This window comes from Protobothrops mucrosquamatus, unplaced genomic scaffold (assembly GCF_001527695.2).
Source record: "Protobothrops mucrosquamatus isolate PMUCROS unplaced genomic scaffold, P.Mucros_1.0 scaffold_66, whole genome shotgun sequence".
NCBI lineage: Eukaryota > Metazoa > Chordata > Lepidosauria > Squamata > Viperidae > Protobothrops > Protobothrops mucrosquamatus.
In genome coordinates, this window is record NW_015386142.1 from 360,398 (window position 1) to 382,211 (window position 21,814).

Below are 21,814 nucleotides of genomic sequence, written 5' to 3' on the forward strand. Positions count from 1 at the left end.
TATGAGAAAAAAAGCCCTGTTTTTGTGAAGGACTTGCTGTTAAATAGCCTAGCACTTCAAAGTGAGTTAAAGGTAACTTTCCAGGTTAAGAATTTATTCTAAAAGAACTACATAACCATAAGGACTCTGTAGAGCTCTTAGCTCAGGGGTCTTCAAACTTGGCCCTTTTATGACTGTGGACTTCAACTCCCAGAATTCCTCAGCCAGCATGCCTGGCTGAGGAATTCTGGGAGTTGAAGTCCACAAGTCATAAAAGGGCCAAGTTTGAAGACCCCTGTCTTAGCTGCTGTTTAGCATCTTGGTACGAAGCTTGAAGGATTTTAGCTCTTAATGTAGAGAGCCAAATATAGAGTTATTTTTAAAGAGTAAAAAATAAGAGATTGTATGGCTCAACCTTGGCAGCTTGAAGATATATGGACTTCAACTCCCAGAACCTCCCATGGCTGGCTGGGGAATTGTAGGAGTTGAAGCCCACACATCTACAGGTTGCGAAGGTTGAGAAACACTGCTGGAGGGTGACTTGGAGCTGGCTGTGGGAAGAAGGCAGTGGAAGCTGTATGGCTTTCTCCATGTAGTCACCAAGAGTCAAGACTAACTTGATGGCACATGTGCGCACATACACAAAAGCTCCCAATTAGAAATGGGCAGAATATCCATTCCCTCTCTGAATTTCAAATCCAAATTAATCTTCTTCCCTATTCTGCTAGCTTCCAGGTATGCTGGGGCTGCAACTCCCCGGAAAAGCCTGATTAGCATGTTTGGCAGGCCATGCAAATGAAAGTTGCATTCTCTACAAATAGCTTTGGTAGGCAGGTGAAATCACAGCTTCCTGAGTTAGTGTCTGTGGGTCTCAGTGTTCTGTCTGCAAGTTGCATCTTGATTTCCAAACACAGACCTACCCAAAAGTTGCCCAACAGGCTCTATAAATTAGGTCACTCTGCAGTGGATAGGAATATCTTTTGAAGTTGCTCAGTGGCTAGACCTCTTTCCCATTAACAGGAAATGAAAGCTTGCATGAATCTGCCATCCCTAGAAGCTTGGTAATGGAAGTGAGCAACCACAGCAGTTACGTGTTGGTTCAAAGGAGCCAAATAATTTCCTACCATCAAAAAGGATTTACAGAGATACAATCTGGTCAAAACTAAAAAGCAACTTCTGATTTATGAGAAAAGCTTTGTGGTATATTGTTTTGCACAGGAAATACACATGGGAAAAAAATCAGTAAGGCTGTAACTTGATACTGATTTCTTAAGAGTAACTTGTGTGTGCTCACTTGAGCTTACCTTCCGGAAAGGTAAGTACAGAGTTACTTATCCATACTTTTTAATAGTGCAAATGGTGCTCAGTGGTTACTTATCTCAAATAAAAGAAGTCTGCTTTGAATGTGGGTCATTGATCCAGATAGTATTGTTTCAGTTCTGCCTCCTGGACATTGTTTAAATTAATAACTCTTAAAAAAACAAAGTGGCCATACTAAAACAATAACAGGTTTCACTTTAATACGTCAAACTTTTGGCTGCATAATTCTCATAATTAACTCAGAGGGAGTGTCTTTTTAAAGTTGCCAAGGCTATTAAAATAGTAAATATTTTGATGAGCACCAGTGACAATACAGCCCAACTTAATTACATTTAACCTTGCAAGTGTGAATGCCTCTTTGCTAGATTACATGAACATTATTTGGCTACAGGTCTCATTAATTAATTTGGTGAGAGGAGACAAGTCAAAATCTTCTCCACTAAAATAATTATTTTGAATCATGTTACATACAGGTAATCCTTGATTTACAACTCATTGCTTAAGTGATTGTTCTAAATTTGGGGTGTGTGTGCCTACAATCCAGATCTGGGGTTCCAACAGCCCCCCCCAACACGTGGTCATGTCAGCCTTTCAGGAACTCAGCAACTGGGTTGTATTCATTTTTACAAGGATTTCCTTCACGTTTTTGACAAAACCAGGCCCATTGTGAAATACTGGCTTGGCATTCATTTAACAACTGTGGCAACTGCAGTGCTCACTTAATGACTGCCTCAAAAAAAGGTTTTAAATTGGGGCACTGATGAAAGCATGAGTTCCCACGAGCCAACTATGTTAACCAATAGGTAATTCTTGAGTTACGACCACAATTGAGCCCATAAATTGTGTTGTTAAGCAAGACATTTGTTAAGTGAGTTTTGTTCCATTTTACAACCTTTCTTGCCACAGTTGTTAAATGTATCACTGCAGTTGTTTAGTAACATGGTTGTTAAGTGAATCTGGTTCTCCCATTGACTTTGCTTGTCAGGAGGTTGCAAAAGGGGATCACATGACCCTGGGACATTGTCACCGTAATAAATATGAGTCAGGTGCTAAGCATGTTAATTTTGGTCACATGACCATGGAGATGCTGCAACGTTAATAAACGGTAATAAATCACTTTTTTCAGCGCCATTGTAAAAACGGTAATAAATCACTTTTTTCAGCGCCGTTGTAACTTTGAACGGTCAATAAATGAACTGTTGTAAGTTGAGGATTTCTTGTACAGAAGCATCAGAACAGATATCAGTCCATCTTTAAGGAAAATAACACTTTCAGATATATTTTGAGTAACTGTATTATGTGCAATTTTAGATTCTTCAGTTTTTAATTAACAGAATTATTGAAATAAATTTTTTACATTCATTAAAACTGTCCCAAATATTTAGATCTTTATAGCAATAAATTACAAATTGATCTTTCCTCTTTTGTCAATTTATCCCTGCTTCGATCAAGACTATACAACGAGCTTCCATTTTTAAAGGCTGTCATTTGCCAGAATTATTACACCACAATTACTCTTGCTAGTTGCCTTTCCACGGAGTCTTTAGCTAGGGATCCCATTTTCAGAATGCAGGTGTGACTACTGTACATGTTCACAAGCGTCTGCAGCAATGTACACAAACACAAATCCATTGCCAGGAGAAAAAAAAATCACCTTTATTAAAATTATTCACCGATAAATGCCTTTTGGGCTAAGGTGGTTGTAAACATCAGAGGGCTCTTGCAGGAAACGGATTATCTGGATCCCTTCCAGTTGGGATCTAGACAAAAGCACTACTACAGGAAGAGAGCAAAAACTGCCGATAAGAAAAATAAAACCCTTTCCCACCGAGAGCAAGTAGCTTATGAGCTGTTTTTGCAGGAGGCATACAAAACAGCCCAAACGGGGCTCCTGCAGGGCAGAGGGCATTGCATTCGCAGCTCAAGACAAAAACCACGCAGAAAGAGACGCCCGACTCTTTTGCGGCGTCGGTCTCCGAGGCCAGCCGCCTTCCTTTCCCCGGCCTGCCGTCTGCGTCTCGCCGCCAAGTGGCTGCTGTGGCAACCGAAAAGCGTTCCACGACCGGTTTAAAGTCGCCTCCACCGGAGACCGAAGAGCATCACTGGGCTCCGGGCCGGTTCCACCTTAATCAGGCAGGCTTCGGGATCGGAAGCAGGGAACGGGACGGCCGAGGCGAGGCCCGGGGACAGGGTTGCAGCCAGGGAGGGTTAAAACTGTATTTCTCAAATTGGGCAAAGTTAAGATAATGTGGACTTCAACTTCCAGAATTCCTCAGCCAGCCATGCTTGTCTGAGGAATTCTGGGAGTTGAAGTCCACACATCTTAAAAGTTGCCAAGTTTGGGGAAAAAAATGGTTAAAATGTCCATCAATTCACCTACAAACTCGCAAACAGCTTTATGCAGTGCTTAATCTGTTGTATTCACACAGTTGGTGCTTGGGTTTGTTTGTTTGTTTGTTTGTTTGTTTTCCTGGTGTGTATTATGCAACTCCATAACACTGAAGATGAAACAGACCTCAGAAAAGTCCTTCAGGATGGCATCAGCAACAAAGAGGATCCTACGTGGTCTTTCATGTTTATCCATTAGATTTCTGGTTTTCAGAAAATAAACCGTACTCTGGTAAAGTGTAACTGTGGGAGAAATTAATCTGGATCCTGCTTCCTATGGAAAACAGAGTTCGCTGCTTATTCTGGGCCTTGAAGGTTGAAAGCAGAATTATGAATCGAGGTTGGCAGCAATATAGTACCTAATAGCAATGACTTAATAACAACATAATTAATATATGCATGAAATCTGATTTTAACCAATGGAAAGTTGAAAACCATCTTCAAAGACAGTCTATGTACAGCTCATGGCAAGAATAATCTAATAATCTAGATATGTCTGCGGTTCGGTTTCTCCTTTCTACATTGTTTTCTAAAGGATTAAACACTTAGAATTCCATTTAATATGCTGTGAACATTTTTATTCGTCTCTAGATTACTGCACACTTCTTTTTAAACCACAGCATACCTGGGAAGTATTGCGGGTTTGGGTCCAGACTACTGCAATAGAGCAAATATCACAATAAAGCAAGGAACATGAGTGTTTTGGTTTCCTGCGCATATAAAAGTAACATTTACACTATATTGTAGTCTCTTAAATGTACAATAGTATTAGGTCTACACCTCCTGTCCCAATATACTGTACATACCACAATTTAAAAATACTTTATTCCCAGAAAATTCTATAATGTGAATATTCCTAAAAATCATTATCTGAGCCTTCAATGAGGCATAATCTTTTTGCTGCTGAAGGTGCAAAGCTCAATGAACTGAAGCACAATAAAACAAGGTTTTGGTTAAGTACCAGTTTATTGCCAATGTCATTTCAGAGTAAGAGCTAAAAATGTGATGAAAAGAATTCTTACAGTGCAATTGCTGAAATCTGTTGGAAACTGCAAAGAACCTATAGGTCAAGTTTCTTAACCTTTTTTCCTCTTGGGACTCCCTTCCCATTTTAAAAAATTATGGAGGAACCTCAAAGATCTTTTGTTTGTATGGGTTATATTTATCAATATTTACTGTATTAAAAATTAATATTGGTGATTTGCTGCTGCTACCACATATCACAATTGTTTGATGGAATTTTAATGCATTATTTTTCAACATAGGTTGGCAAATCATTTTTATTTCATAGGCCTCTGTGAAACTAGGACCTCTCATAGGACCACACTTTATTAAATACTGCCATAGACTAAACAGTTTGCTGGGTCCTTGGTTCTCTCCGAACTTGGTTGATTTTTGGAGATGTTTCAGTAGAGCACTGATGATGTTACCTAGTTTGGTAATGAAACGTCTGCAAGAAAACAAACTCAGAGAGCACCAAGGATCTCTGTTCAACTCTGAGCTACCAATATTCTCTTCTGTCAGTATTAAAGAGTTTATATGTTATAGTTTTTCATTTTTTTTACTTTTAATCCTTTTTAGATGTGCTGATGATCAGCAGTATTCGTATTCGTGAATGAGTGCTAAACCTATTCCCCCTTCAAACTATAAAATACCAAACCATGGAAATTATCACCAATTTTTTTTCCTAAGTCATGAATAGCATAGTAATCCACAGTTTTGATTTTTTTCCCCAGCACCAAACATAGTACTACAATGCAGGCCGACTACAAGAAAAAATATGGGTAAGACTATAATTATCTCATAGCAGGAGTGTATATTTACATCTTTTAGTAAGGGTGGGGGGGGGCAATCTTTTAGTGTTTACTGTGGAGAGATGCATGGTATAATTTTGAGGGGGTGCACTGTTTACATTGCTGGATCCATCTCATACAAGTGAAAAAAGCCAAGGGTATTTGGATCAAGGGAAGTTTTCTTTGTTGTTAATTGTAATAGGGTTATTTTAAAACTATAATGTTTGATCTTTTCTTGCTTCAGTGTCATGGGAAATTATACAGTTTTCACCAGTTGCACTCACTTTCAGCCATAGACTTCAAATTGCCTTAAGCAAAGAATTCTCTAGTGCGCTGTTTCTCAACTTCAGTTATTTTAAAATAGGTAGACTTCAGCTCTCAAAATTCACTAGCCAGCATGGGGAATTCTGGGAGTTGAAGTCCACACATCTTAAAATTGCTGAGGTTGAGGTTGCTCTAGTGCAGTGATGACGAACCTTTTAGAGGCCGAGTGCCCAAACTGCAACCCAAAACCCACTTATGCATCGTCGGGTGCCGGGTGGGTGTGGCCCGTTGGCTGAGTGTGGCCCATTGGCTGGGTGTAGCCAATTGGGTGGGTGTGGTCCATTGGGTGGGCGTGGTGCGGTGGTAACGGCAGACTGGGTAACGGCAGACTAAAAAGTTCAATCAATTCCAACTTTGCAAGATCTTTTTTTTTCCAGTGAGAAGTTGAAATTGACTGATTGAACCTTTTTTTTTTTTGCACACAGCGGCGGAGGCCTAAAGCGAAAAGGTTTTACAAAACCCAGCTGAAGGCCTAGGACTGGGGCGACGGCGCGCGTGCCCATAGAGAGGGCTCAGGGTGCCGCCTCTGGCACCCGTGCCATAGGTTCGCCACCACTGCTCTAGTGGCTGAGGAAGTTTAGGACAGTAAGTTGAAAAGTGGTGGGTCTCAACTCCTCTCTTCTAGGAGTCCTTTAGGTTTTATGTACACTGGTCCTACTTCCTGCATGGTCAGCTAATTGGTAGTACTTAGTACTTGGTGTAAAATTTTTAAGTTGTCTCTATAGATCTGTATTCAATGTCCCCAATACAATGTATGAGAGATTGATGTTTAAGCTACTGTTTGTGATTTTATCAGCAGGGTGGTTCTTATTTCATTTATCCAGATTTGGTTTTGGCATATTTTTATTTGCATTTTTAAAAGTCATTTGGATTTCTATATAAATTATGTAATATCAAACTCTACTTCATGGCTGTGTAATATTGAAAGGGGGAATTTTAAAATAAGGAAAAATCCAACATTATTATGCAAATAATTATTTCATAATAGAGCATAAATGGTATCATGGAAATTTTATTTTAAGAAATTCTGGAAAACGTATTATAAATCCAAAGAATGTGTTAGAATTGTTCTATGATAAGAAAGAAGAGAAAAAGGATAAAGCAGCACATGTCATTCAAAAAACCTGGAGAAGATGGCTGGTAAGTTAACAATACTTCCACTTTCATCCCTCTTTCTAGAGTAATATGCTTTTTGAGCTTTTCAGGTGTATTTATGTAGATGTCTACACATTTTGGATGGACTGGAACCTGTGGGTTCCAAGATTGTTGCATTCTTAAGGGACAAGATGTCATATTGCATCTACACACTTATTCCCTTTTGTGGCTGAAAGTTTGAAGCTGCAGAAGATGGGAGCACCTTGTATCTATAAAAAAAAACTCTATCCTTTCCATCTCTTCAGGGATTCACACATCATAATCAACAATTGTGTGAGTTGCAGTTCTTTGCTGAGTGTGATATGTGATCCGAGTGGTTTTGGTTTGTAATCTGTGGTTGATGGTTTAAGAAAATGTGTGAAGCCAGGCAATTATGGTTTACTCAATAAATCATGGTTAATCAAGCAATGGCTACTATTGATACATTTTCCTGATATGGCAACCAATGATGAATTTTAAAAATAAAAAAGAGCTCTATTTAATCTGGAGAATTTGAAGCTTAGATGAGTTGAATTATAGTCAGAAGGGGTCATCTACGACAGGGGTCCCTAATCCCCAGTTCACGACCTGTTGGGAACCTGGCCATGCAAACACTGGGTGAGCATGTAAAACTCCATGTATGCATGGTGTGGGATTAGGTTGTTTGTGTGAAACCATCCCCTCCTCCCCTGTTACTTCCGCTGCTGGTCCACTGAGCTGGAAAGGTTGGGGACCACTGATCTACAGTCTTGACTCCAACCTTCTCTTTAATACTTGAGCTTCTTTTTGAACACATGAAGGATTACCTGAGGGACTATCTTTTTCCAAGAATCTCTCCCCATCCAATTCAATCCAGCAGATTGGGCATGCTGCAGATCCCATCAGCCAAAGAGTGTCGGTTGGTGGGGACTAGAAGACGGGCTTTTTCCAGAGTATTCCTCTGTGGAATATTCTCCCCTACTATCTTTTTGTAAGACTTTAAAATTTGGCTGTGTACCTGAGCCTGGGGCTCTGAATGTGTTGAGGGCCCCATTTGTGGTTGCACTCTTAATTGGTTAATTATCTTGGCTGCTGTATACATTTATTTTTGGAAGTTTCTATTGTTTTAAATGTTTTTTATTGTTTTTATAGTTTTAAAACTGTAAGCTGCCGAGAGTTACTGGTTGAGATGAGCCGCTATAGAAATTGAATAAACATGCAAGCAAATAAATCAAATGAAAGAGGACTCACAACCTCCATGGCCATCCCATAAGATAAAATCAGCACAATACGAATGAATAATTGTGTCAGGAGAAACCAGGATAAAATGTTATGTGCACAAAGTGACAGCAAATGTAATATTTGTATTTATAACTAGACTGCATTTATCTATTCCCTCCCCCTCCCCCCAGGATATGGGTGTATTTGAATATTATAAAGAGCTTATAGGCTTTAAGAAATATGGGGAACCTTGCCATCTTATGAAGTACATTGAGCCTAGAGAGGTAAGGGCTAAAGTGAAGTGGTAAGTATTAAGCATTCACACTTTTATAATTGATCCATGGCGTGCCTAACATTAACAGCAGTGTGCCATTTAATATGGCTTAACATGGTATAATCAAAGTTTGTAGCGAATGTTTAAAAACTATATGTCTATGTGCTAACCCTATTTTTTTTCTCTTTTTACTGCTAACGACCATTTACGTCAGGAGTTCTCAAATTTGTATATGCAAAGCATAATTATTGCCAACACTCACTTCATCTCAGCCTGGGCAAATCAATATTTGGCTTGCTGTGGAAAAACTGGAATGAAGTCAGACAAGGTTCCAGCTTTGCATGCAAAAGCACAATGAACTTGGCTTGCTTGGATCTCCTGACAGTCCATTCTTTTTACCTGTATAAAGCTGTATCAGTGTCAGATTTCTTTTCTAATTGACAAGCGGACTTCCAGTTTGTCAAAAGAAAGTGGAAAGGAGACCTTAAAGCAGGGGTGGGCAACTATGGCCCCTTTACAAACTTGTAGACTTCAACTCCCAGAATTCCTGAGCTATCTGGCTTAACAACTCTGGGAGTTGAAGTCCACAGGCCGTAAAAGGGCCACAGTTGCTCAACCCTGTCCTGAAGGGTGCTCTGATAGTGTTCTGGCTTTCCATATGGAAACCTGCTCAGTTGCACACACAACTGGATTGCTGACAGAACTCTCTGCCTGGAGTAACCAACAGCCAAGTCAGGATTTTCTGTGATTGCAAATATTGATTCAGAATAAATATAGAATGAGAAATATAAATGGCAGTCTCAAAACTTAAAGCCAGCGTTCAAGAGTTATGCAAAATGAAGCAAGGTCATCCTTCCTGTTAAAAAAATGAGGTCTTAAAGTCAGTTGCTGTATTCTTTATTTATAATAAAAATGTTTTGCTTTAGAAAGCATCAATATTCTATCACTATTTTATCTAATATAGAGAGAGTAACGAAGTGCATCAACTTTTTAAAGTTTTTGCATGCTAATGCATATATAATCTTGTATAATTACAGGCAGAATTTTTAGATGCTGCAGCAGGAGTTCATATTAAATTCAGACTAGGTGGGGTAAGTATATATTTAACAATTATATTTTAATAATAATTAAAATAAGTTTAATTGGTCTCTTGGTTTCCTTAACCATTGCAACAAACTGGCTTTCATTATTAGAATCAAGATAGTGTTTTTTGAGCACCCAACTGCTTTGGCATTCATTGAAACAATATACATTCATGCAATGTCTTAGTAAAGGGGCATAGACTTGGTGATGGGCTATCAATACTGGTCTAGTTGAAGTGGTTGAGAAGTTCATGGGAAGGGAGAAAGCCAGTAGAAGATTCAAATTCCTTGTGTGCAGACTACCAAGAAAGTGCCATTCGTTTTTATTGGCTATTATATTTTTGTTTTTTTTATTGGGCTTCTGTTATTTTAAGAATCGTTTCCATTTTATTATATGTGTTGCTGGGGGAGAATTGAAAAGATTTTGAAGGTCGGAATACTTGTTTAAGAGTACTGTAGTTAGCGTTGTCAGTTATCTCCTTCCATATATATACAGTTCAGGATTGCTCCACGCTTAACAAACATACGGCTGTTTTGCCCTTTGTGCAAATAATAGAACTTCCAAATTTATATTAGAATGATTTGTCTCAGGGCCCACAAAAGTGCATTTTAAGAAAAAATAATTCCAGTCTGCTTCTGATCTATTTTAGAATTTTTTCGTTCTGTTAATAAATAGACATTTACAGAGAATATCCCTAAGGATCTACAAAAACAAATTGCAGTGACCCGAACGTGTTTTCCATTTACCTCTTTTTAAATTGGACATTTCCTTGCAGGAAAAGTTTCCTCCCAGCATATATTATAAAATATTTACTCATAGACCTATTGTGGATTTGTGTGCAAATAGTCCCAAAGACTATGCGAAGATGGCAACCCAATCAAATCCAAGAAAGTTGCAGAAAGGGAGCGTCAATGAAAGTACTAGTGACTGGTATCAACGCATCGAGAATAATGGCTGGAGACTTCTTTCCATTAGAGTAAGACGATAAATAATTTTATGTATTTTCTCTACTTTTGTGGAAGGTTATTGAGCTTTCCAGGTATCAGGGGATATGTGGGTTGAGAGAAGTTCTGTAGTAGAACTGCTCCACTTTGTATTACAGATCACCAACTACCCAACAATTCATAAAGAGGAAAATACCTGTGATACGGCTCTGGGACCAGGAAATTTATCTTCCCTTTCAGCTATTCTATCTATCCTTGCTCCAGTTCTACTTTGCTATATAAATTGTTTGGCCTAATTCAACCAACTGCGTCTCAACCCCTCCTGTCTATTCTTTTTTTCTGTTTCTGCCTTCTTAATGTTTTGTCTCAACTCTTTTTTTCCCCTCACATGTCTTCTGAAATGTTATAGGTTAATGTCAGGCATTTTATTTTAAAAGTTGGGTTTGCTTTTGATTTACAAATCAACCTATTGCTAGGTTAATCTTATTAAGTATACATCATTATAGGTTAATCTTGTTAAGTATACATCACTATAGGTAGTCCTTGAGTTACAATTATCCATCTAGTGCAGGGGTAGGCAACCTTGGCTCTTTTATGACTCGTGGACTTCAACTCCCAGAATTCCTGAGCAGCCATGCTGGCTCAGGAATTCTGGGAGTTGAAGTCCACGAGTCATAAAAGAGCCAAGGTTGCCTATCCCTGATCTAGTGACTGTTCAAAGTTACAGGTCACTGAAAAAAAGTGATTTATGACCATTTATCATACCTACAACTGTTGCAGCTTCCCCATGGTCACATGATCAAAATCCAGATGCTTGACAGCCGGCATGTATTTATGACGGTCGCAGTGTCGCAGGGTCATGTGATCACCTTCTGCGACCTTCTGATAAGCAAAGTCAACGGGAAAGCCAGATTCACTTAACAACCATGTTACTAACTTAACCCTTGCAGATTCACTTAACAACTTTGACAAGAAAAGTAAAAAAAATGGGACAAAACTCGCTTAACAATGGAAATTTGGGGCTCAATTATGGTTGTAATTTGAGGACTACTTATACTAAAAAGGCTGCATTATGCTGTTCACTTAGAATGCAGGGATATTTTTAGAAGTTTTATATCAGAGAACCCTGATCGGAAACAGAAAGGTTCTTGTCACATCCTACAATTTTGCTTCAGGTGTTTCTGAAAGGAAATATAGTTAGCGAACATTGCCTTCTTTTTTCTCTCTCTGCAGTTGTGGCTACTTTTGCATCTTAAGTAAAAGGTTAAATAAAATGCATCTCCATAGGATAGCTGAATCCCAAAGGCTACCACTTTTAGTTTACAGGCAAATTTTGTCAAAATTTCTAAAAATTCCAACCAACAAATTCCAATCAACCACAATGTCTGGCTAAACTTAGTATAAAGGGCTAAAGTGGTTAAAGACACTAAGCTTGTCAGCTGGGAAGTTGAAGCCCAAGTTTGAGATCCAAGTGCCATGGAATGGGATGAGCTCCTGTTACTCGCTCCAGCTATTGCCCACCTAGCCAGGGCTTTTTTTCTCATAGAACGCCCAGAACGGAGTTCCGGCACCTTTTTTGGATGGAACCTTATAGGGTAGGCAAGGCAGGTTATATGACGTGTGTGAGTTCCGGCACCTTTTTTTTTTTTTTTTTTTTAGAAAAAAAGCACTGCACCTAGCAGTTCAAAAGCATGCAAAAGCAAGTAGATAAATAGGTACCATTTCAGTGGGAAGGTAACAGCGTTCCACGGACCTCGGCATATAGTCATGCTGGCCACATTACCACAGAAATGTCTTCTGGACAACACTGGCTCTCTTGGTTAAGAAACAGATGAGCATCACCCCCTAGTGTCCGACATAACTGGAAAGGGGATACCTTTAATAATAATATAATAATAATAATAATGATAAAGTTGGAAGGGACCTCGGAGGTCATCTAGTCCAACCTCCTGCTCAGGCAGGGAACCCTATACCATTTCGGACAAAGGGCTGTCCAGTTTCTTCTTAAAAACTTCCAGTGTTGGCGCATTCACCGCTTCTGGAGGCAGGTTGTTCCACTGGTTAATTGTTCTAACTGTCAGGAAGTTTCTCCTTAGTTCTAGGTTGCTTCTCTCTTTGGTTAGCTTCCACCCGTTGCTTCTTGTCCTGCCTTCAGGCGCCTTGGAGAATAGCCTGACTCCCTCTTCTTTGTGGCCCTCTTTACCTTTACCATATTTCCTTTTATTTATGTAGACTCACAACTGACTCAAAGCAGTGTTAAGAGTTGCTAACCTAATAAGCGCATTGTAGAATGGAAGAGGGAATATCAACGTCTGTTTAGCAACCTACCTTTTTGACATAGCAGACTATTCAAATGCAGCCATTGCCAGGCTCCAGATTTTCTCTGTCTTTGCAAGCATCAACCAGTTAAAATTGAACTGGGCCCTAAAAAAACCCAAAGCCTACTGGAAGAGAGAAGGGAGCTGGGGCAGAAGAGCAGTTGTCTTAGAAGCACTTAGCCTTGACAAGTGATAAAAAAATTCTGATAAATGTGAAATGGCTTTCAACAATTTATTTCAGTATTGGAAGGGTGTGGACTCTTTAACAACGAAAGACAATACCAAAATACAGGAATTCCATCATTCTCCTCAACAGAGGAAACGGAACATGGTAAAAAGAAGAAAAGCAAGAAAAATTGAATGGCTGAAAAAAATGTGAGTTACAGCAGCTTGAAATTCTGAACACGAGATTGGTCAATTTTCCTTTTATCATCAACTTAGTAGTTTTTAATTATCATTCATTCAGCCATATTATGCTAATACAATAGCAATCCATCATTATTAAGCTAGAGCTATTCATCAGCTGGAAATAGCTTGCCTATAAATCACAAGTTAACCATTTCTGCCAATTCTGTTGGCTGTATTCATCGGGATTGGGGAGTGTAAAACTTTTCAGGCCAGGGAACCTGTTAATTTTAAAAAAATTCTATAATCCCTGATCAAGAGGCAAGGCTCTAGTGGTAGAATATTGGCGGTGTTTGAATGAACTTTCTCCCCCCCCCCCTTCTACTCATGGAAATCCATCAGGTTTTTGCAAAAGTTCAAAAAATTGTGATTTAAAAGATAGGCCAACAGAACTAAGGCAAACCATCCCTCCAAGTTAACCTTCCTCTACTTAATGCCAACCCGATAGGCTGAACTCATCTCTGATTCAAATTCAGTCAAACTAGTTAAAGTGATATGGGTAGTCCTCATATGGGTGACTTGTCATTTAATGAGTGTTCGAAGTTACAGTAGCCTCAAAAAGAGGGTATTTTACTCACATAAACCATTGTAAAGCATCAGGCTGCCCCTCCCCCATCTCCATGGTTACGTGATAGTATTCTGGGTGCTTGGCAAACTCTTCACATTTATGACTGGTTGCCAAGCCCCCCCCCCCCCCCCCCCCCCCCCCCCCCCCCCCCCCCCCCCCCCCCCCCCCCCCCCCCCCCCCCCCCCCCGTGATGACCCTTTGCAGTCTTCTCAGCTGGCTTCCCCAGAAAGTCAGTGGGAAGCCAACAGGGAAGGTTACAAGTTATCAAGGGGAGTCAAACTCCTCTGGTGGGGTGTAGAAAAGGAGCCTCAATCCTGAAGATGCGAGCTCTGTTTCTACAGCCCGCTAGAGCAATTCCTTTCTGCACACTTAAGGGGAGCTGTATTTCTGAAGATCCGAGCTCCATTCCTGCAACCCACTGGAATAGTTTCTTTACGTGAACAGAGGGGAGTTGAATTCAGCAGGCGGCTCTTTTGCTCCATTTAAAAACCCAGGAGATCACTTAATGAGCACAATCAGGAATGCTGGGACTGCAGTCATTGAGTGATGCAGTCACGTGGGCCTCTTGCCTAACAACCAATTTGATCATCAACCAAGATTTCAGTCCCAATTGGGGCCGTAAATTGAGGGCTACCTGTAATCCTAACACATTGGAGGACATGTAAAATATTTCAACTACCGTATTTCCACAATAGCTAACTCAACCATATATGATATGTTCTGAGATAACTTAAAATGGTGTACAGTAAATTAAAATTTTAAAATAAGTTAAAAAATTTTTTTGAAATAAACAAAAATTTGGAGAGACTATGTTAGTCAAATGTAGTGGCTCTCCAGGTGTTTGCGTGTTTGTTTGTTTTTTATGTCTAAATGGAACAAGAAAACAGTGTAGGTTTGGATCAGCATTGGGAGACTGTCTTCCATGTTAGCATGGTCTTTCATAAGAGGACCACTTCTTATACAATAGTGCCCTCCAGTGCTTTGGGGATTCCTTTAGATACCTTGATTGTCAGTCAACTGACTAAATTAATTCTAATACACAAATAAACAGTTTGGGTGGAGTGTTTAAAATTGAAATTGCCTTCTTTAGAGCCTGAAGTCATTACATATTTCCAAGTGTGTATTTTGTGAGTAGCTGTGGGTATTTCTAACTGAGAGCACCAGTTCTTTAACATGACAGGTGAACAAGGTGTTCTCCTAAGAGATTAGAGGCCAGGTGGCATCAAAACTCTGTGGCTTTTGAGATAGTATCTTGTCAGTTGCAGCTCCAGAAGTTCTCAGGAATTATGAAGTTCAGTATCACCTGAAGATCACAGGTTTCTGTCTAATTTACATAGTAGCACACAGAGAATGTTCTAGTGATTCTGACTTGAACAAAGAACACGTTCTTTCTGCCAGAGATCTGGTGCAGAATCAGAATCAGTCAATAGACTTTGGTAGAGAAGAAACCAGAGAATGAGAATTTTCCATTACATAGGTATGCATTTACTGGAATATGCCACAGGCTTTTTTAATGGCAGAGAACGTTGCAGTCCATCTGTCACATTGTGCTTTGTGCAATAGTTGTTCTTAAAAATCGTGCTTCCCTGGGCAACCATTTGAATTTCTTGTCAAGAGATCAGTCCTGATCATTTAATATGCCGAGTTTTTTCAGAATGATTTTTTTTAAATTAATGAGTCTCAGAATATATAATAGATGTTGTTGTACATGTGCTTCACTTTTCACCTTGCATTGCATTGTATAGGAATTGTATTGTATAAATGAATTAATTGCTACCAAGTATGTATCAAAACATTAATTTGCAAAGTAAATTCTTCAAGGCTGATTAGCCATGTGTTAGAAAACTACACTTGCATATTTTATTATTAACATGGTTTCAAAGAAACAAAAACTATATTGCCATCTACAGTGGAACTGAATACATTGTACAGGTAGTCTTCAACTTTGTTGTTTAGTGATGGTTCAAAGTTACAACACTGGAAAAAGTGACTTACAACTGGTACTTGCACTTATAACTGTCACAGCATCCCCACAGTCACCTAATCAAAATTTGGGTGTTTTGCCAATTTGCACGTATTTATGATGGTAGCAGTGTCCCAGTTGCAGTGTCCTGGGGTCATGTGATCACCATTTGCAACCTACCCAGATGGCTTCTGACAAGCAGAATCAGTGTCAAGCAGAACTGCTTAACAATCATGTCATTAGCAACTGCAAGTGATTCACTTAATAACCATGGCAAAAAAACCTTGTAAAATTGTGTGCGATTTACTTAACAATTGCCTTGCTTAACAATAGAAATTTTGGTCTTGATTGTGGCTATTAGTCGAGGACTACCCGAACAAGTTTAGCTTAACAATGCTAATTGGTACTGAAAATTTCATTGTTGAGCAACACTGTCATAAATGGAAAAATCTTGTGTCTGTGCCACTTAGCGCTGGCAGTTCAGGTAGTCCTGGTTACCATCATTTAGCAAGGACCACATGGGTCAATAAGTGAGGACCTTGTATTACCACCACTTGTGATTTCCTGCTGGTTTCCCATTGACTTGACTTGACAACTTTATGATGGGTAGAGTTCAATTCCCAGAATTCCACCCAGCCGTGTTTAGAGTTGCTACATTTGAGAAACAGTGCTCTCCGTGACATAGCAAAAGAAGTATTAAATGTAGATTTGATTTTCTTACCAAATGGTTGTGCAACTTGTAAGGTATCTGTGTAAACTGCACCTGTGCCTGGTCACTGTACACTCTACAAAGGAACACACCACAATTAATACAAAAACTCTAAGGGGATTAGTTTATTATGTGCCAGTGAAGGTATTTGGAAGAATTTTGATCAAAACGATATGAAAAATAACAATGGGCAAAATATAAGAAGTTTTATGTTGAGCAAGGGAAGTACAGGAAAGTGTTTTACCCTTCTGTAGGTTTTTGAAAAAAATATGAATGTGATAAAGTAAATTTATCGTAGCTTCATGTTAAATAAAACATGAATAGCCTTGTTTTGCACAAATGCAAAGGGTATTTGGAAATTATCAAATGCAGTAAGAACACTATATGAGGGAAGGAAAGCACATGTGAGAATAAACAGAAAGGTTAGGAAATAGGTTTAATATTGAATAAGGAGTAAGCCAGTGATATATAATGTCCCCTTGGTTGTTTTATGTTTTTGCACTGCTTGGGATGATGTTAGAGATGTTTTATTTGGAAATGTGTATTTTTCTGTGCAGATGAAGCTGTTTTGTTGGCTGAAACACAAATGATTTGCAACAAATGTTAGGTTGTATAATGTAGTAAATATGGATATGAAGTTTACTGTAGTCAAGAGAGTTGTGCTTCCAGCAAAATGGATTAAAATTATCCATAAATGACAAAAGATTAATTATTACTATAGAGGAGAAAATGTAGAAATTTCAAGAAATGCTAAAGGCAATACAAAAGAATTGGGTACCACAATTTGTTGCAAGGAATCAGTATTTGTTGAAAAAAGTGAAAATGACTCTATGTCCCTTTGGGCAGATGGAAGTGAATAGCTAAGACAAGTCTTGAACTCACAGTCTCCGACTTTCTGACCTAGTGCCTTAATCCCTAGACCAGCCTGGTTCTCTAGACCAAACCAGCTCTATTAATTTCTATTAATCTATCAAACTAATTCTATTATTTTTTGTTTCTTCCTCTTTTTCTGCCCTTTAAAAAATGTTGCTTACCTTGAAAGGGAGGAAAAGGACATATAGTTGCCTCAAACTGAGAGATGGGTGGCAAATAAATTTAATTATAATAATAATAATATTCAATTCGACTGCTGTAACTATTAAGAATGAAAGTACATATTTCTATTTTCTAGGTATTTTGGAGAAAATCTGCAGGTTAAAACAGAGAATCCTGAGGCAATTGTTTTAATTCAGAGAGCAACAGAAGGGCTAATCAAGTCCCTGGAGAAGGAAGGAATAGATCAAGTGATGGAATGGGAAGTAGATGAAATGTTAAAGTGGACAAATGCATTGAATTATGACAAGTAATGGTTTTAAAGTTCACCTTTCATTACTTTTCTAAATCTTATTGTTTTAAAATTATCAATTTTAGCTTTTGATCTCTAGTGGCAATTTATATTAATAACTTAATCTAAGTTATTAACTCACACCTACTCCCTTCTGTCTTTCTCTCTCACGCAGACACCAATCAAATCACAAAGTATATGAGAGAGAAACAGTAATATAGGAAATTATTTAATAAAAACTTTTCTGTAACATCTCTTGCACCTCTTGTTGTTTTTATTGTTTCACCTTGGTTGTTTTTGCAATTTGGATTATTTTAATTGTTACTGCAAAAGTTGGGAGATTAAAAAATATATGTATGTCCGTGCACGTATTTGAGAGAGAGAGAGAGAGAGAGAGAGAGAGAGAGAGAGAGAGAGAGAGAGCTATACTAGGGCTACGTGTGTATATCACTCTAAAGTATGCATTGCAATTTGGTTATTACTGTTCCATTTTATTCACTGTGCTTATTGTTTACCTAGATATGTTAAACTATGGAAAGAAGTTGGAACAAGCAAGACTTCAGAAAGTTTTCAAGGTAAAACTTTTGCTGGTCAATCTTCATGTAATTTTAATCTAAAGATAAGAGCATTGGATCGTAAACTTTTGCAGCACATGAGATTCAGTTGACACGTGATGGTGACAGAGCAACTGGTGTTGAAATCTCATACAGATGCATAATTCTTATGCCTCTCTGTAGAATTAGGAGTTTAAGGTTATGGAGGCAACTCTTTGGTTAATTAAAATTTTAATTAATTTAGTTTATTAATTTAACAAAAATTATGGCATAACTAATTCATATTCTGTAAACAGTGAATTAAAACAAATTGTGTGAATTGGAATTGCATTGGTAGCCATGCTGATCATATAATACATGAATTGGATCTTAGTTATCAGTGGCCCCCAACCTTTCGGGCACCAGGAACCGGTTCCGTGGAGAGTTTTTTTCCGTGGCCAGGAGGGGCGTGGCTTCACATGCTGCCTAGATCCCGCAGATGGGGCTTTACTTGTTTGCGCGAGTCAGTTTCCAGTGCCAGTCCATGGACCGGGGGTTGGGGACTCCTATTAGTTATAATTTATTTTGAGGGATTTGCTATGTGAAAATTTCAAATATATTTCTTTAAGAGGTTCTAAACTATATGTGGATTTTACAAATGCAGAAAAATATAATACTGGAGTCTTTCATTATTTCTAGAGAAGCAAGTTTCTAGGCCTGATCAAATATGTGAAGTCAATTTGGTAAGAATTAAGATTTCCAACAGTATGGCATGTTGCAAGATGATGATTATTATTCATGATCATCATAATCATCATAATCATCATCCCCCTGTAAGGCACTACCTTGATGTGGTTGTGGGCTTGTGTACTCTGAGGAAGATGAGAGCTATGCCAGAGATTCAACCATACTGGACAGGTCTCATCAGAGGAGTCAAACAAAGAGTGTAACACCCCGGACTTAACAATTGTAGATAAGAAAGACAAAATAGTCTGGATAGTGGACGTGGCAGTGCCTGGAGACAGCAGAATAGACGAGAAAGAACTGGAGAAGATAACAAAATATAAAGACCTACAAATAGAAACAGAAAGACTGTGGCAAAAGCAAGCAAGGGTAGTACCAATAGTAATAGGCGCCTTGGGTGCAATCCCAAAACAACTGGAGCACCACTTGAACACCATTGGCATTGACAAATTTGCCATTAGTCAATTGCAAAAGGTGGCCTTACTAGGAACTGCTTCCATCCTGTGACGATATCTGTAATACCATCAAACATCCACATCTGCCTATCCCAGGTCCTTGGTAAGGACTCGATAGGTAGACAAAATGCCAAATCCAGTCTGAACATCTGGCTGACTGTGCGATGATCCATAGTAGTAATAATAATAATAATAATAATAATAATAATAATAATAATAATAATAATAATAATAATAATAATAATAATAATAATAATAATAATAATATAAAGTTGGAAGGTACCTTGGAGGTCATCTAGACCAACCCCCTGCTCAGGCAGGAAACACTATACCATTTCAGACAAATGGCTGTCCAGTCTCTTAAAAAATTCCAGTGTTGGAGCATTCACAGCTTCTGGAGGCAGGTTGTTCCACTGGTTAATTGTTCTGTTAGGAAGTTTCTCCTTAGTTCTAGGTTGCTTCTCTCCTTGGTTAGTTTCCATCTATTGCTTCTTGTCCTGCCTTCAGGTGCTTTGGAGAATAGCTTGGCTCCCTCTTCTCTGTGGCAGCCCCTGAGATATTGGAACACTGCTATCATGTCCCCCCTCGTCCTTCTCTTCATTAGACTAGACATACCCAATTCCAGCAACCGTTCCTTATATGTTTTAGCCTCCAGTCCCCTAATCATCTTTGTTGCTCTTCTCTGTACTCTTTCTAGAGTCTCAACATCTTTTTTACATTGTGGTGACCAAAACTGGATGCAGTATTCCAAGTCTGGCCTTACCAAGGCATTGTAAAGTGGTATTAACATTTCACGTGAAATATCACTATTTGTTGAATTTTGTCTGTTATGCCATCTTTTCTCCAGAAGCTCAAGAAGTGTGTAGTGTTCTGCAACCTCATCCCTAAAAATAGACGATGAAATACAATTTGAGAGAGCTAAATTATAATACTGCAGATGCAAATGTTCCAGTTTGTATGTTATTGTAGAAAAGAAACTCTTTAAAAAAGATTATGCCTATCCAACATTATTTAATAATTCAAGGATGAATCTGAATTTGGTAAATTTGAACTGAATTGAAAACTAATGTTTCTAATTTAGTGCCTTCTAGGTTTGCAGGGGAGTTACACTTTGTGTTGCTATCATGCAATATTATCTATAAACAAATACCTTGAATTCAGTTTTCCATTATAAATGGTTTAAAATATATATTTGTATTATTATAAAATATTTGGTTTTATTGTATAAATATTCTTCATGTACAGTGTATGTTTATCTCTAGCTTTCCGGTTTACTCAACACGATAACATTTCTGAATTGATACCAAACAAGATCCAAGAAATAGTGAAATCTCAGATATTATCAACTCACTTGAAGAAGAAGAAATAATCTATCTGACAAGTGAACATTCAGCAGTCACAACAGTTATCAACATAAAGCTTCAGAAGACAAAAAATAAAAACACGGTATAAAAAGATGGAATCTATGCATTTGTGAAGCTAACGTGCCCTAACATAAAATGTAATGAACATATAGAAGTTTGTAATTAAATTTGTTCAGTTTTGTAGTGAACTTATTTTGTGATAGATGACATGCCTGTTGTGATACACACAATTTCTTAGTATTTCTAAATTCTTCAAGAGTTATTTTCAATTTTTAATTATTTTGATTCTGGCAAATTTAAGGTATTACATATAAGTGAGCAAGGATGTGGAAACAACACAATCACATATTGGTAGCAAGGGCAGAAAGAGGTCCCTGCTGAGGTTTAGCATCAATCTATAAATAACCTAAGTGACCATGCATTTCTGTGCTTATCCATTACCAGGGAAATCATAGTTGGAATGTTAATTAAAAGATCAGGGGTTTCCAAAGTGAATGAACCATTTCTCATTCATAGGGGAGTGGGAAAGGGATTGTCAAAATTTACAGTTTAAAGGTGGCACTGATTGACGTTAGAAGTAGACAAAATGAATATAAAAATGTATGGAGTAGTATGTGGTAGAAAGGCTCGTTCTAATCTGATTTCATTTCTTGACCAGGTTACCATTCTGTAGCATAAAACTCTCAGAAAATGTATTGTATTGTACACATGTATGAATGTTTGTATTCAGCACGCTTGTGTTTGCCTTACAACTGAGAAAATTTCCCATGCAACCGTGAAAGTTATAAAGACATTGCTTTTCACTGAAATGTTTCAATATATATATAAAGCATTTAAATAAATTAATAAAAATCAGTAGCAGGAATATTTGAGCATTCAAGAGTTTATTGAAATAGCTTTTGCATTTGTCAGTCTCAATATGAATACAATTTCCACATATCAATTTACAGGCAAATAGACAAAATTCTTGCAGTTCTATAGTTCACTATGGC

General features: G+C 38.2%; 1 protein-coding gene across 1 annotated transcript; it reads left to right on the forward strand.

Annotated features, from left to right (window-relative positions):
- Positions 1-970: 970 nt before the first annotated feature.
- On the forward strand, positions 971-21,687 carry CUNH11orf65 (chromosome unknown C11orf65 homolog). The gene is made up of 10 exons (XM_015813015.1): positions 971-1,294; positions 5,424-5,471; positions 6,827-6,944; positions 8,330-8,422; positions 9,450-9,503; positions 10,271-10,471; positions 12,999-13,132; positions 17,574-17,744; positions 18,246-18,301; positions 20,721-21,687. The coding sequence occupies exons 2-10, from the start codon at positions 5,443-5,445 to the stop codon at positions 20,825-20,827; spliced, it is 963 nt and encodes a 320-aa protein (XP_015668501.1). The 5' UTR covers positions 971-1,294; positions 5,424-5,442; the 3' UTR covers positions 20,828-21,687.
- The last annotated feature ends 127 nt before the right edge of the window (positions 21,688-21,814 follow it).